This window comes from Ixodes scapularis, unplaced genomic scaffold, assembly GCF_016920785.2.
Source record: "Ixodes scapularis isolate PalLabHiFi unplaced genomic scaffold, ASM1692078v2 PGA_scaffold4__175_contigs__length_147842914, whole genome shotgun sequence".
Lineage (NCBI taxonomy): Eukaryota > Metazoa > Arthropoda > Arachnida > Ixodida > Ixodidae > Ixodes > Ixodes scapularis.
Genome location: NW_024609879.1, coordinates 112,593,825 through 112,611,323, shown reverse-complemented (window position 1 = coordinate 112,611,323; position 17,499 = coordinate 112,593,825). Strand labels below are relative to the sequence as shown.

At 43.4% G+C, this 17,499-nt stretch overlaps 1 protein-coding gene across 1 annotated transcript in view; it reads right to left on the bottom strand.

The window, feature by feature from the left end:
- LOC121046074 (TNF receptor-associated factor 6-B) overlaps positions 1 to 17,499 on the bottom strand; it is a 46,405-nt gene that overhangs the window by 12,753 nt on the left and 16,153 nt on the right. The window contains exons 4-7 of the mRNA XM_040499772.2: positions 15,287 to 15,361; positions 14,588 to 14,656; positions 13,552 to 13,611; positions 11,898 to 11,972 (exon numbers count right to left, since the gene is read on the bottom strand). Of these exons, the coding sequence (XP_040355706.2) occupies positions 11,898 to 11,972; positions 13,552 to 13,611; positions 14,588 to 14,656; positions 15,287 to 15,361 (279 nt within the window). The remainder of the gene's footprint in view (positions 1 to 11,897; positions 11,973 to 13,551; positions 13,612 to 14,587; positions 14,657 to 15,286; positions 15,362 to 17,499) is intronic.

Here is a 17,499-nt window from a genome sequence, read left to right as displayed (position 1 = left end):
AACGAAACACACACAAAAAAATTATACTGACATTGGAAAGGGGGAAGGGGTAAAGAGGACAACCATGAAATTTCGGGAATGTTCCGACCCTTGAACCCCCCCCCCCCCCCCCGGTCCCCTGGCTACGCCACTGGTATGCAAATATGTTCGTGTTTTCCAAATAAAATTCAGTTGGTAGTAGCCGCTCCTAGTTTGCACTACTACTTCTTCCAGCTCAGTTGTTTGTTTTTCTTGCGCTTCTAAGTATAGGCTTGTTGCAGCTGACTTCACTTCCGGCTAAACTGTAGGTCGAAACCAACACTGTCGTCTACTATCAGTGCCTTGGCGACATGTTGGAGGCAAAAAATGTTCTTCACCTGACATGAAGTGCAGTCCATAAACCCGTAGTTAGTGTACGAAGCTTTCTGTCAAGATCATAGAGTCAACTATAATCATCTAAAGCGAAAAGTCCCATGCGTTTGGCCGCGGCGGGAGGGCGATGCATAGACGCGGACATCGGCGGCCCCATTTGGCGGTTCCTATGAGCTCATATCGCTGGCGACGCATATGCACCAAGGAGCAGCAAAAAATCACCTGTAAATTCTGCACCTTTTTTTTTTTTGTTTTGCAGAAAAACATTTGAATTGCGTGCTGACAAAATTAAATAAAGGTAGGCTGTACTAGCTCACTTATTAAAACATCCCTGCCCATCTTCTCCCTCCCCCGCCCCCCAAAAAAAAAAAAAAAAGCGGGTAAAGAAAAAAAAAAAATCCTTCCCCGGAAAAAGAAAAAACAAAAAAAGAAATCTGCGCCGAGCAGCGTCGAACATGCGTCGACCCCATAGCGGCGCCGTCTGTTGACAGCCCGTGGTACCGCGAGGAGGAACTAACTCTCTGTACAGTTACTCTCGAGTTCGAGTGAGGGTTAAGGGAGAGTATCATCGAAAGAAGCGGTGGCGAAAGAGTAACTTCGATGAAGAGAGAGTTAAAGTAGAGTAAGTTAGGGCACTTACTCTCCTTTGACACCTTTTTTTTTTTAGAGTGCACAGTCTACAGCGGTGTTGTACGGAACGGCGTTCCAGGAACGCCGCCGTTCCATTTTGCAACGGTGGAACTGGAACGGAAACTCGTTACATTTCTACTGGAACGGAAAAAGGAACGGCGTTTCTTTTTCAGGGGCGAAGCTCCTTAAAAGGAAGAAATCCCGGGGATTTCTTCCCGGCACGCGCATCCCACGACGAAAACGTGTTATTCACACGAGGGAGAAATCCCGGGGATTTCTTCCCGGGCACGCGCGCATCACGAGATGAAAAAGCGAGGCTTTTGCCCATCGCAAAGCCTGACGTTTTTGTCGCACGATGCGCGTGCCGTGCAGAAATCCCCGGGATTTCTCCCTCGTGTGAATACCCCTTTAGGGTCTAGCCTTGTCCGTCCGGGGTCCGTGCTCACATCCATCTTGCTGGTGCTCGTGCTCGTGAGCTCGTGCAGGGCAAAAAAAAAAAGTAAAGATAACAAAAATGTTTGCGCTGTCGACATGATTCGAACCTGTGCTGGGAGACCCCAATGGATTTCTAGACCATCGTCTTAACCACTCGGCCACGACTGCGGGACGAGTAGGGGGCACTGAGATGTGGTAGTAACTCAAGAGCTGGGGATGGCGTGGATGAAACGTTACATGTAGCCGCTCAACGCCTATACAGGAGAGGGCGCTGCGGTCAAATGCTCAAATGCGTATATAACCACGATCCATACCACACATTCTCTTTCTGACATGTATGAAAACGAACGAAAGGCACGGCATGCTGCGGCTCACCGTCTCCGCAGGCAAGCACCACCGGAGATTCGCCCCAGTCAACATCATTCACCACTTGAAGATGCGGTCATTTTTTTCGTCCAGTGGGGTATTTTGTGTTTTATTTCTAAGCGGAAATTCTAAAAGTATAAAAACATTATATTTACGAAGAATATGATCTTGTTAACATATTGGTTACCTATCTTAGGGTTTATTTTGTGTTGTCCTCGCTTTGTAACAGTCGAGTGTAGGAGAACTAGTGGACACCCATTATTTTTATTTTTTTTTTGTGCCCGAGACTGCGGTACTAAAAGCACAAGTTTTATTCGAAGGAAAAGACACATAAAGAGGGACGATTCAATTTCGGCTACTTTCTTTGCTTCCACGAATCCTCAGACACCCAAAAATCTAAGGCAGACTACAGCCATCATTGAACTTCCACAAAGAGACCTACAGTTACAACAAGAGAACAGGTTACCTGATATGGAACACACCCTTATATCTCAAATATTGGTCACTTAAAAGATACAAAAAAAATAATATTTATTTCTTCTTTTCTTGTCCCCCACCTTCAAACTGAACAACGAATCCAACTCTAAAAAAAAGCCCGTGCGTCTACCTTCCCGCGCAACACTCAGAGAGCCAGTCACCGAAATTTTACGGGGGCAGCTTAGCGAATGACGCGGCCGAAACATATGTTTAGACCACAAAACGCGATCTGAGTTGTGTCATTAAGCAATGCCAAACGTCACTCTTGCATAGCTTAATGTCACAACTCAGACTGCGTTTTTTGGCCTAAACATGTTTCGGTATCGTCATTCGCTAAGCTGCCTTTGTAAGTTGCGGTGATCGGCTATCTGAGTGTTTTGTGGCGAAGTAGACGCACGACTTTTTTTTAGAATAAATGATCACAAAGAAGAACTTGTAGTTTCCAAGTCTGACCTTCCAAAAGCCCTACCCTCGTCTTCCCTTGCTCGTCTTGCGGACAGCAACATCAAGAAGCAGCTGTTGTTAAGTTCGAACAAGGGACTTTGTTAGATTAAAATGTGTGAGGTTGTTGTAAAACGCTCGTGGCAATGTGGGTTATCAGCACATTTGGCTCGTCTAAACTGCCCAGCACAAAAGATGGTTAAAGCTGCGATTTTTAAAAATGAATATATCAACAAATGAAAACGTGCTTTCGCTTGTCTTCTCCTGTTGCCCTTCCACCACTGTAGTCGAATTCGTATGTTGCCATTTGATGGGATAGATATAAAAACAAAACTAAAAGACTTTGCTTGACCTAGTTAAATATGGTAATCTGCAGAATACAAATGTAACGTATATGAGGCAATGCATACCACTTTTTTTAGTGTGACCGGAACGAGTTTCTTTTTCACATATAGAACTTGTAACGGGAACGCGTTCCAAAAATTAGAAGGAACGAGGAAGGAGCTTTCGTTTGTTTTGCTTTTTTTTCAGGAACGTGTACAACACTGGTCTACTAGAATAGAGAATGGGGTAGAGCTGGGACCGGCGCGGCTCGGCAATTGGAACTCGTGAGGCTGCGTGTGTAGACAACAATCACGGCGCGAATGCTCGCGAATTCCGCGATTTAAGCGCGAAACACATGTACGACCAAAGCGTTCGATCCGACGTCCGATCCGACGTCCGATCGTCGCTCCGACTCGCCGCAAACGATTCTTCGAGACACCAGCTTCCGACCGAGCTTGCGACACGTCGTTCGGACGGTTGCGATCGGCTCCGCCCAGTTCTGTAACCAGTGTGTGTTGCCTCACTTCCTACTTTTCTTGGCAATGCAGTGGAAGGTACAGGCACGCGTTCCCCCTCTCATTTTGAGCCCTGAAAAAAGTGGTGCGCGGGTTCTCTTCCTCTTCCCGGAAATGCTAAGAAAAGGAAGAGGGACTCGCAACCGTATCCTCGCTCCTCTATTGCCCGCTCCCAAAATCCTGACGTCCCCATGACGTTCCTGCGAACCTGCGTCGTCATTGACTGCAGCCATCCGACCACCGCTACCACCCCTGGACAGTCGGTCGCATGCCGCAACGCCGTTCCGGCGTTGCGACACGACCAAACCAGCCGCGTCCGACCGTCGTATTGCCTGATCGGACGTCTTATCGGACGGTCTTGCTGTACATGTGTTTCGAGCTCTAGGCAAAGTGTGTGCTCCTGACGCGAGTGGAAGCCAAGATCATGTTAGTCCCCTCTGAGAATGCTTTCCAGCGACGATTAATTCAGGTCACGGTAGGACTTGAGTACCACTAGAAGAGAACGCCAAGTCTGCACTTCACATGAAATGGGAATCCGTACACTGTCTGAATCGTTTAAGTGAAATTGAAAAGAAAGGAACCGATATGAAAAATATGCGCCTAGTATACTTTGGACAGACATGCTGAAAAAGAGTGCATTTCGCAGCACATATTCACCGAAAGAAACCGGAAATTTTTCATTAATATATATATTCATCGATAAAAACTGAAAATTTACTTTTCAAATAAAAACCAAAAAAGGTACGCCGAATTTTCTAAAAATAAAAAACGAAAACGCAGAACCCTACCTATCACCGAACGCTGCTGGCGATTCTGCTTCAACCGCCAATGAGATTTTGAACGCCCTGGAGGGTCAGTCAATTGCAGCGCAAGAATGCCTGTCCATTCCAGAGAGTTTTATGCGTGTCATGGACAACAGGACGATCAATCCCTGAATTCCGAGAGCGGAAAACCGAAGTCTTCGCTCTAAAGTTCTGTAGCTGCGCAAGAACGTTCTCGACCAAATTCCACGGCTTCACCGCAAAGGTCTCGGACACAAAAATGCATCCTATGTTTTTGCCCCTTCTGTGTCAACACGGTTGCCGCAGAACGTGCAAGGTCGAACCTCGTCGACGCTTGGTTATGAGAATCTACCGGATCGTTCGACAAGCCGACCGGACACGAGCGTATTTTTCGGACGCTGCTTTCTGGATGACGGGGTGTCGACGGAGCGAATTCAGCGAGCACGACGGACGACGGTTTCATTCTGGTCAAGCCCCGGCGACGAGCTAAGCCGTCGTCTGGACCGCAAAATCGGACAAGCTGAATGCTGTTTTCCCCCGGTATGACGGATCGCGCCATTTGTGTCCACGCTTGACCCGAGCACATCTGTTATTTCCATTGTATTCCTGATTGAGCCTTTCCTAGAATGGAGAACGATTGTCTCATCTAGGATGACAACTAGACTTTTATCGTACTCGTAGTTCACTTTGCTTGCGACGATACACCGTTGGCAGCTCTAAAGAAATCCGAAATTTGGCACGAGGGCAGTAGCTGCCACCGGTTTTTCGGACGCCTTAACAATGCGCGTGTTACAAATGAGAAAATGGTACCACGCGAGAATGGCTGCAACGCTTGGTGTCTGCTGTCAACGCTTGAGTAACCTGCGACCGAAGGCTGACGAGTTCATGCCCAACATAGTGGCAACAGAAGTTTGACGTTTTTCGGCCTCGGGGAAACTTGGTTCTGTAATGGGATACCCGATAACAGATATTTTACTCCTAGTTTCGAAGTGTGTTTCCGGGATCGGGATTAGTAGTCTACTGGTCAAATGTTTGGTGGTGGCGTTTCAATTGCTACCGATACATTTCTTTGGTCACATCGTCGTTCTGACCTGGAATCATATTCTGAGTGTGTCTGGGTAGAGATTAAGGCATGCGATGGGCTTACAGTATCTGGTTGGAAACTAATATTTTCTACCACTGTCCGATGAAGTAAATTCTATAAAACAATTCAAGACCCTTACAAAAATATCTATGGACACTCCGAAGACGTTCTTTAGAGCAGCGTCCTTGGGAAGAACCTATAGGCAGACCACGACTACTGTTGCCTTCCTGTAGTCATCCTATGGCCGCCCTATTATTGGCCAACGAACTTTCTATGGACGTCCTACTCTAGTGACGATGTAAAGTCATCCTTTACCATATTTACACTAAGACACCCTATAGAGCAGGGGTCTTAAACACGCGGCCCGCGACTCGATGGTACACGGCCCGCAGGCAACCGGCTCAGAGTCCCGATTCCCATGTCTCGAGCGCTAGAAACGCGCCGTAGAAAATATCGTATTGGACCATAGTGATCTCATGTCGTCTATTCATTTTCGCTCGAAAAGTAGCTCTGGTCTTTTAAGATATTCAAATATTTTGTACTTTTCTCTGTTCATTTTCCCTTTGTTTCACTTTATGTTCTGCCTCCCAGCTTTTTTTTTAATGTACAACGATTCCGCTACTAGGCTGCAAGCGCGAGCTATTCGTTGAAGGATGCAGTGGCGTAGACTTTCCATTTTCCCGGGGGGGGGGGGGGGGGGGGGGGGGGGTGCTGCGCGTTACCTTTTCGCCAGAACTGGAGATTGCTACGAGAACTGGAGATTCCAGCGTGCCAGAACTGGAGCACGCTGGAATTCCATTTCCCATGTATTTTGTCGGTAAAGGCAACGTGGGCGTTATTTTGTTTACATACCATGGCACGTAAACAGCGTCTCGGTGAGGATCACGGCCCGGGCCCGGGGGGGGGGGGGGGGGGGGGGGGGGGGAAGGCTCTGTCCTCTGCCCCCCCCGAAGTTTTCACCTATGAAAGGAAGGATCTGGGCTGCGCGAACTCTCGATCAGCAGTCCTGAGCAACTGCCAAACATAGAGCTACGGGCTCAGGATTCTAGCCTTCAAAAAAATTTCAACATTAAATTACAAGTAATAGTTCAAAGTGTTGTAATAAAAATCGTCGGAAAGCAACAACTCTCAAATTAGCTGACTGTTTTTTTAGAGGCATGTTGAGCTTGGTTAATTCCTGCGCAAATTGAGCAACGGGAACGACGGTGTACTTCTCTTGTTCAATTAGAAATGCCAGCACGTTGGCGGGACGCTGTAATTTTAATTCTTGTTATCACATCAGGTCAGGGCCCAAAGTGGTCACAAAACAAACGAAATCGAAAGACGTTACCGGCAAAACTGTGATTTTACGAAAAGTGTGAGGGCGACGTATCTTCTCTTTAAAACTCCACCCCTCCCCCCCCCCCTCTTACGTTGGCCCGCGACCTTTCCGGTGTGGGCTGTCTGGCCCCCGCACTCGAATGAGTTTGAGACCACTGCTATAGAGTCTATACGGACCCTACAGGATGTCTACACAGGATCCATAAGGTGTTTATAGGGTGCCTGCAAAGAACCCATTCAAGATCTAAAAGAGAGCACCTGCGGGGTCGCAGGGAAGCTATACAGGGTCTACACAGGGTCCTTATGTTGCCTGCAGAGAAGCAATACAGGGTGTCCACGAAGCCCCAACGGGGTCCATAGAGAAGCCACTCAGTCTGCAGGGGGTATAGCTACGGGGTCCGCAGAGACGAATGTTACTCAAACAACCCAGTTGGGAAACTTCCATTGAGCCTGCCCTGAAAATGTGGCACCGATCCGTACTCGAGAACCGAAATACTAGTGATCGCAACGCCGCCAATTCTCCCGCAGCGACCATTCGGGGAACTGCACAGTTGCACAGTTGCTTGTATTGGTTCGAGAGTATCGCATTCGATTGCGTCCGCTGCGACTCTTCTATATTGGCTCTGAACGGTCATTTTGGCGCCTAAGCAAATACGGTAGAATGGATTTCAGGGATGCCAACCTCGACCCCCAAGCGGACGCGCCGCGAATTGCTACCGAAGTTAGGACGCGCTCAGCTAGAGACCCGCTACCTGAAACCACCGGTGAGACAGGCTTGTAACAAAACACTATTAATTCTGCCGCAAAGCCTTCTAAACTAAATATTCTAAAAAAACATCACGCGACGGTCATTTTTGTACTAATTTCCAATAAAAGCTCGCAGGAAAACAGCTTTTTTTTTCTCTCTTTTGTGCAAAAACATGCTTTCTAAAAGCTCATGATGACCACAGTAAAGAAAACAACATTGAGCCGCCATCTTGGCACCTCGAGCCTGGTAGTGTCGGTACTCTGGGAACATTAAGTATCTCTAGCATTAGCCGTACAAAGCCACTTTCATATTTCAATTCGTCGCTAAAGGGTGGCGTTGTTATCATATTTCGAATAAGATAACAGATAACAAAAGGAGATAACAAAAGGTAAGGATTATTTCGGTACATACTGAACACTTCCACCTCCACATGGAATATGCCCTGAAGTTGGACATGTCTCTAGACATCAATGTAACATATTGATGCCCGGCGCTTAATTAACAACTTTTTAACTCGGACACCTCCCTAGAACTAATTAATACCTACCGGCATCCCTTTATTAATCTACCAATCTATTTATTGCTCACACTATAGAGAGGCACTAAGGTGCCCATGGACTCACCAGGGCCACAGCATGGCAATGGGAAGAAATGAAAAATGCTTTTGTATCTTGATATTCTTATATTGTTCTTACGGCCGTTCTATGACAAACCAGCGGTCCATAAATGGTTCATGAACTGTCTACAGAATTTATAGGATGAACATAGGAATAATTGAATGGCACTAGTATTAACACAGGACGCCCATGTCTATTTTTGTAAGGACACTTCGTAAACAAATTCATTTTTAGAAATATAAATTACAGATGTATGGAGATTTATTCATCCAGGAGTGGACTGTCCGCTGAGGTTTGCTAATGCCAACAATCCTATAACATCAAACAAGGCTTCATGGTAACATTCGTTCATGAACTACTGTTGTCTTCATTAACTTAACCCAATTAAAATAGAGCTGAAAATGTTCTAAACCTTGTTTTATGTAACATATCAGTCAATTCTGTGACCCCTGTAATCAATTACTTAGTGCGAATAGGTGAGTTTCACCACCATTCGAGGTTATCTTCTACCTTCCACGAAATAAGACCAACATCCCGTAATTACTCCACTGACAACTATGCCCAATTAGATTATCCTGGCACATACAGATACTTCAAAAACTGATTGGAACGGGGTTCTTGCAATTACTGACACGGAAACGATGACTGAGACGTTTTCGACGATTGTTAAAAACGTTCTTCATAATTTTGTGCCTCAGCGAATTTTCAGGCCTTCAATTTATCCCGAATGGTTTTCCGAAGATTTAAAAAACATGTTTGCGTAGTAAAACAAATTCGCGTTCACAAACTCTTTAAACGAACTGGCAATTATTTATGGCAGGCACGTAGCCAGCATTTTGTTTCGAGAGAGAGGGGGGGGGGGGGGGGGCGCCTATGACACAATGCTGTATGAGGGGGAATGAGAAGAGGAGGGGTCCCAGCGAAATTGAAGATTTTGTGGGAGGGGGGGGGGGGGGGCAGGCCCATGCCCCCCCTGCCCCCCCCCCCCCCCCCCCCCCCCCCCCCCGGGCTACGTGCCTGATTTATGGTATACTCAGTTTAGCATTCATCGTGCTTTAGCTAAAAATTTGTACTCTAAAGATAAGCGCTTAAACCTTGACCAAATAGAGTGCTGCTTGAACCGAATCCCAAAAGATTTTTGGAGGTTTGGAAAACAGCACTCGCGCGATACTAGCCAAATTCGTTGACTACGCGACCGCTCACATAACGATAACTATGATTCCGACCCTGTAGAGGTTGGAGATATCTTTGCCGATTACTTCAGTGACTGTTGCTCCACCGTTAAAAAAAAAAAAAAAAAGTTCAGCCTAAGAGTATTGAAATGAAATGCCATGCCTTTTTGTCGGGTATTACAGTAAATATCGAAAAAATCGCTGAAGCTATAAAGACACTAAAACAAAAATTATCTCTTGGAGCTGACTCAGTTCCTTTTTTGTTATTAAGGCTGTCATGAATTGTTTAACCTATTTTGAAGCACATCTTTAACCTCTCCCTTAGTTCCGGTGTTTTTCCATCGTTTTGGAAGAACGCGGTGATTGTACCTACTTTCAAAGGGTGTGACACTTCTGTTACAAATAACTATCGCCCCATAGCTTTGTTGTTTAGGTTTTCTAAGGTGTTTGAACGTGTAATGCATAACCGAATTTATTCTTACTACCGCCTGAAATTTCTAGGTTGTCATCACGGCTTTCTGACGGGACAGTCAGTTGAAAGTAATTTGTGCACCTTTTTTAACTTCTGTTTCCCTGTTGTTATGAACAGTGGTCAGATTGATTTTATATATTTTAAAATGTAAAAGCGTTTGATAAAGTAAGCCATGACTTGTTATTACATAAATTATTTTTATATGATTGTTGTGCAGGGTTGTGCGAATTGTTTCAAAGTTACTTATCATTTCGCCCCAACCGTGTTCGAATAGGTAATAGTCGTTTTTTCCAATTCCGGCATTCTCCAGGGATCTATACTTCACCCTGTTTATTTCTTATCTTCGTAATTGATGTGGTCTCATCTATTTAAAATGCCGAGTTGTCGTTCTTTGCAGATGACATTAAGCTTTTTTATAAATGTGCATACCCTTTTCGACTTCGAAACTTTACAAAATGATGAGTCACGCATGGTTCACTGATGAAAAGTTAAAAGCTTGTCACTGACCCTTTCAAAATAAACGTCCTGTCCCTGTGCAGACGTCGTAAAGTATTGTATACCTATTATGTATTAAAAGTATTTTCAATCAAACACACCTTTGTTTTAAGAGACTTTGGCGTGAGCATAGATAATGAACTGAAGTTTTCTTCGCATGTGTCCACTATTGTTGGGAGTGCGACAAAGATGTTGGGACTGAAGTTAAGTATATAGAAGTCATGCTTATTAATTAAAGTGTTTTCTCTTGTTAGGAAAGTTTTTCTTTCCAGAGTTCAGTCGGCATTGTTTTTTTTTTTAGCTTTCTATGCTTGTGTCGGCGGGGCCAGAGCGGCCGCAATGCGGGAGCCGTTCCCCCACGGTCGTTAAGAAACGTCTCGGGTTTCGGGAGTCTGCTCGGACCGGGACCGGGAGAGCCCGCGCTTGAAGATGTTTGTGGCTTATTAGCGAATGTGCGTGTATGTAGAGGGTTTTGCCGCTTAGTGTAAAATTTTCCTTTTTGCCCGATGCAATAATTTAGCGGTTGGCGCCAGTTAGACTGGGAAAATTGCAGAGAACAACTCTACGAGAAATTTGGGTTTGGCGGTTGGAGCGCCGGGATAACAGCTCGCCGACCATTGGAGAACAGTGTACCACGTGTGAGTGGTGGAATTTGAAGAGATTGGTCGGTTCTTTAGGGGAAAGGAGGCCCCTAAGGGCCTACAAAAGAAGTGCGGAGAGGATTTTGAGGGATTCGGACTTTGGATTTGATTAAGAGAAATTGGGTCGAGACTTTAGACAAGGCAGGATGGTCTCCGAAGTTGGGACCTGTAACTGGAGTGTAAATAAATGCACATAGTTCTCTACAAGCAGCGAGTCGACCCGTCATTCAGCGACGTTCGTGCCACCACGCTCCAGACCATCGGAGCGGAACCTGCCTCCCACACCACCAGGAGGAACAACAACTACAAACTTTAACTGACTGATATCTTGCATTCTGCAGAAATTTAAAAACCCTGCCTGCATTATTTGTTTATTTTGCTCTCTAGTTAGGTCAACGCTTGAATTCTGTTCTGTATCTTGAAATTAGTTGTTAGAAACACAGTCAACAAAAATATAAAGTGTACAAAAACGCATCGTTTACGATCGCAATCTTCAGCGCCGCTTTTATTTTCTTTAGAACTTTCTTCTAGATAGGTTCTTGCTGAAGTCACTGTCTGACAGAAGGACAGAATGCAAATATTTTTTTTGCTCAATATAGTAAATATAATTATACATAATGATTCGCTTTAATCAAATGCAATCAAATGCATGTCCCATCCCGTTGGACTTGGAATCACTGTAATTTTTATGTCAAGACTATCTGCAGGTCCCCTTGTCACGCATACAATGACAGTTCGACCTCTTTGACCATCCAGGTATCGGAATATTCAGTGATTTTTTTCTGTTTACCACAAGAAATTGCAAGCGATCGCTACCCATCTCTGATATGTTTGTTTGTATTGTGTAAATTTGGTGTTTACACGTTCTTTGTGCGCTAAAGTGAAAACATTCGGGTGGTTTCTCGGCACACGAATATAAAGATTATTATTATGATTATTGTTATTATTTTTAATATTAATAATAAAGGTAGGTTACAAAACGAAGAAATATTTAAATATTATTCCAGTGAAATGTATTTGGCTCTACCTGACGGTTCTCCAGTTCTTGTATTTTTTTTATTAGCTTCGCTTTTTCAGTTTTCGCTTCCTCCTGCTGAGACATCTGGAAGAAAATAAACAGTCGTAATTATGTTCACTGAAGGATGCATTTCCTTGTTTATCCATACATAAATAAATATAATCATGATAATTTGACTTTATGTCCATGCCTTTGCGAATTCCGTATCCCTATATTTACAACGCGATTTTACATCGCAATTTTTATATTTACATCGCGAAGGCACAGAACGCCGAAAATTGCGTTCATAAGAAATTTGGCTTAGAGTTGCAGAACTGAATTGAAGAGGGTGGAATTAAATCATCATAGACAGCATGTGAGATGAGAAAAGAGGAGGAGGGCTGGAGACGATTCTACAGTCTACGAGAATAGAGGGTGGGGTAGTGTTAGGACCGAGGTGACTCGGCAATGGGAGCTTCTGAGGCTGCATGCGTAAACAATCACGGTGCGGCAGCCGTCACGATGGTAGAAATTCGTTGCAGCCCGCAAAGCTTCAGAGATATTGCTCAAGGCGTTTACAAACGATCGCAACTTGCCTATGACGGTGCATGCTCCCAACTCTACCAACCTTCCCAAGAAGCACCAATGTCGACACCTGTCGCGACCTATACCAGGCTCCTCATGCGAGCCGCTGAGGTCCTGACACTACCCCTATTCACACCTGTGCGGTACCCACTACAATTAATGAATTTACTTGTACTTGAAAATATTTTGTAGCAATTTTAATCATTTATATACATTTATTACCAAGTAATGGCAAACATTTTTTCATTACTTTCGGAAGTATCAAAATTACTTCCAACAGTTATTATTTTTCTCTCTCTCCTTTCTAAAGGCGCCTTTGTTCCTACAAGTTTCTGTACAAATAAATCATCAAACCAAGTTTCCGATAGAAGGGTAATTCATAAAAGATTGCTTGCTTAAGAAGATAATTAGTGTATGATTTGTGGATCCTAATGCAATATTGAACAGATAAAAAAACCCGTTTTCAAACCGCCAAAAAAAATCTGACGCCTTGAGAATCAAGAAATCGGAAAAGTAACGGCTACCTTTTCAAGTAACGAACAATTACTTTATTATTTAGTAATCAAGTAATCTAATTGAATAATTTCTAAGCTAAAATGTTTGAAATTTGTTAAATTATATTTTTTTTTTAGAAACGTGTACAAGGCCGTGGGCCATATTTTAGCACAGTAACATTTGTGCAGACTCACGGTACCCGATTGAGGTTAACATGAGGTGAAGAGACTCCTAACCCAAATCATATCTGATATGATCGTATGTTAATGCCCCTAACCTCGCACGGAGCATGGAATTTGTAAATCCTTAAAGTCTCTGAAATGAGAAATTAATATTTCTCGCAAGTGCTACGAGTAAAACCTGCACATGAAGAGTTCATTCCTACATGCTTGAAGAAATTTCTCTGCGTGGCAGTTTTGTTTTTGATCGTCGGGCGAAGCTGATCCGGATCATATTGAGAACGGTGCACTGTTCAATGTTAGTACACTCGCAAGCCTTTTTAACAAAGATTCAATCGTACTGCTTAAGTCTATACAAGTTGCACGTGCATTTCTAGTAAAAACATTTAACTATATTGTTGTTTACTGAAAATGAATATACATACGTTGCGCCGCTCCATATCTTTTATTTTTTGTTGAAGCTCCGAAATTGTGTCTATCGCCTTCTGTAATAGGAAACACAATAAAACAAACACTCCCCAAGCAGCAGAGGCCATTGGTTCAATATTGGGCATATCTCGGAAAAAGAGGGCCATTAACGGCCCATTGTGTTATCTCTGTAACCAATATTGAAAATGTATTGAGAAAATGAGCAATGATTGGCCCGCTTTATCTTTTCTATGACCGATATTGGGAAACCGATATTGGGAAACCATTGGAATCCTATTGGAAAAATCGGAAACCACTTCCAATGTGGTGGTAATGAGCTTCCAATGTCGCCCAATATCAGAAGGTCATTGGCACCCCAACGGATAAATTGGATACCACTTTCAATAAATTTCCAATGGGATCCTAATGTTGTTTTATATTGGGCAGTCATTGGCACCCCATTGCATAAATAGGATACAACTTCCAACGAAGTGCCAATGAGCTCCCAATGTCGCCCAATATTGGACGGTCATTGGCACCTCAATGGATAAATTGGATACCATTTACAACAAAGTGGCAATGGGTATCCAATGTTCTCATATATTGGGCAGTCATTGGCACCATTTTGGATAAGTTGGATACCACTTCCAATGAAGTGCCAACAGGCGTCTAATGTTTTACAATATTGTGCTGTCATTGGCACCCCATTGAATAAATTGGACCACTTAAATTAAAGTTCCATTGGCCCGCTGATATCGTAGTTTTCAATGATAAAAAAGTAAGTAAAACCATTACATGAAACTTATTTATTAATTAGTTTATTAATAAAGGTTATTAAGAATCTAAATATACCAAACGTTTTTAGGCTGTTTTTGTTTTTTTCTAAATAGGCTTCTTGGCAGACACCAACGTGACAAACTCTTTCTGAGAAACGCGTACTTTCCGATGATACAATTTGGCGAACGGCCCACGGAACGCTCCACATACGAGTGCACTAGACAGGCCACTAAACGCCTATACAAGAAACACAACAGAAAAAGAACGTATACTCACAAACATCACTTGATTAAGAAGTGCATTTTGTGGGTCCTTCTTATGTTCCTGCATCTCTTTTCTTGGGGCCTTAAAACGCTTGTTTCAAATAGCTTGTAATATGAGCAATATCTAGTGGTTACGCATTAGCTATATTAAAGCTTAAAATATTACCAAAATAAACTTTTTCGTTGTCAAATTTTACGGAGAACAACTTTTGTCTTATTTGTGCAAACACACACAGCTCAACAAAGTCACAAGTGTCCCTTTGGCTTAATGCCGATATATCTTAGACAGGGTATTTAAAACGTGTGTGAGTTGAGGCTCATGAATTATTAGCATGCTGGCTCTTGCTCTTTATTATAGAACGCCGCTAAGCTCTATTCGTCCTGATAATTGATCTATGCTACATGTGTTCGTTAACTACAAGGGTTTCTGGATTGCGGTCTATCGAAAAACACCATATTTATCAATATGCTTTCTCCACTGCAAGGTATTGGTCTAAATGTATTTTTGAACATATTTGTCTGGGCTGAAACACTATACGAGCGCCTATCTTCCGAGGTATCAACTGAAGGTAAAATGCGTTACTAAAAAAATTAAGGAACTTGTTGAACATGGGTGCCAAGAAATATTTTATACATCTATGTACGTGTATAAATCCAGCTAAAGAATTGAGAGTATAAAACCTGTTTATGTAACGAAGCACAATATACTCACTTTCTCGCTGCATCCAAACTCTTTAAAAGCACATTCAATCGAAGCGTCTTCGCAGATTTCAAGGTGCTCGTTTTTCTGCGAGATCAAAATTAACGATACTTGGATATTAAGAGGCGACATTTTATCTACAGCGTGCAACAAACCACAGTAGCAAGGATATTTTCACCAGCAAAATGAATCACAGAACGTTCAGTTTCCGGCCAAACAAAATGTAGCGCTAGCGGTCTGTACGAGGCTCCAGTTTTGGAACTAACCGTTATCTTATTCAAAAGATTACTGATCTTTTAAAGGGGCACTGACACATCAAAATCATATTTTTTTTTATTATCCGAAACGATTGAAAACAATGCCGGGACATTACCCTCAAAATTTGAAATTTGGGAATTCAGCATTTGTGAAGTAAAAAAACAATTTCCAAATGCCGAATTCGAAGTTCCCGCGCGATCGGCGCCGGTGCCTTGACGTCAGAAATTGCGGAGACCTGAGAGTCCACTTCCTTTCACCACTCCCTGCTGTTGCCATGGCGACCCAAAGCGAGGAGGAAAGGAGCGATTGCCGGCGTTGCGGCGGACCGGTTTTGAGCGGTGTCGCCTGTTTTCCGTTGGAGGATACAAATCCAGGAGACGGCACCACAACGAACTCCCGATTTTTGGTATTTCGAAAAGAAGGGCCGTAGTGCGTTCGCAATTGCGTTAAAAAACATGTTTTAGGATTGCCGTAATTAAATGTTATAGAGATGTCGCCTACAAAACTTCTAAATTTCATGATTCTTGACGTCACCGATCAAAAGAAGCGAGGAGGCGAGAGGCGGGAAAATCAAACGCCAAAAATAAAAAGGCACGCGCGCGCGCGGGAAAATTTTTTTTCGCGATGCGGTTTTTTTTGCGTTTCTATGACTGCAACTTGCATCGTTTTAGACAATAAAAACAAATACGACCTTTGGGGTGTCAGTGCCCCTTTAAGCCTTTCAATAAGAAAACGGGGCTTATTCTCCCTAGTTTTCGCCATTCAGGCCCATGTATTCGTAGGCTTTTTCGGCCACCAATTTACCATTAAAAATTTCCCAAACTATCGAACTTTTTAACGATATAACGACTCCTTGCGAAACTTTGGCGTCTGGTTCCACCTGCTAGCGCTACATTTGGACCTTGTATATTCGAAATTATTCCAAACAGGCCATACTGTACGCGTTTTGTATCGTACATTCCGCGAAAACGGGCACGAAGAAATCTCTCAGCTCGTCAATGTATGGTACACATCGCGACACTGTTAGCGCGAACACGACGTCGGCGCATTTTCGCATTTTACTTCTAAATAGTATTAGCAAGCCCGGATTTTTATGGCTTACATTACAGAACTAAATTAGCTCTTTCCGTAGCAACAATAACTTGAATGACATTCTCTGGTTTCAAAGAGAAAAACTGGAAAAACCGGCGATCACTTGTTCGCGCTAACAGTGTCGCGCTCTGTACATATTTATAGTATGAAGGATATGAAAAATGTTTGGGGACAGCCTTTATAATATTACAATCATAATCGAAAACGCGAGAAGCTGGCCACACGCGTTTTTAAATGAGCATTTAAAAACGCGAGTGCTAGCCTCGCATTTTCTTGAGTAGATGCAAGTTACTTGAGGGCCAGCCGCTCGTCTTGGTCAGTAGTTGCCTAATTACTACCGCGGTGTCAAAACACGCAACCAAGCAGATGCCAACACTCTCAGAAATAGCCGGTGTACAGGGGCACGCCCCTTGTCTCATATGGAACGCCTCAAAACTACATTTCGACGTTCTGTCCACCGACGTAGAGCTGGCGATACCAACTTTTAAGAGGCTTGATGGTCGAGCGATACAACTTATTAAAAGAGTTAAACAGATGAGCGCGTATGCTATTAAGTACATCATATATTTACTCATTAATAGCTAATATGTACATAGCTAATGAGTACATTAGCTATTAAAATAGCTAATGCACTCATTAAAGGCTGCAGTAAGAAAATAAAGGTTTTGACCCTGCTGCAAAACTTCAGTGATCTTTTTTCAGTCTTTGATGCGCACATAAGCTATTTAGTACGTAATATCCAACACCTATAACGCTGCTCGTAAAAGTTGCTATCGTCAGCTCGACGTCAGTGGACAGAACGACGAAATGTAGTTTTGGGGGGCTACATATGAGACAAGGGATGTATCACTGTTCATCCCCTATTTCTAAGAGCG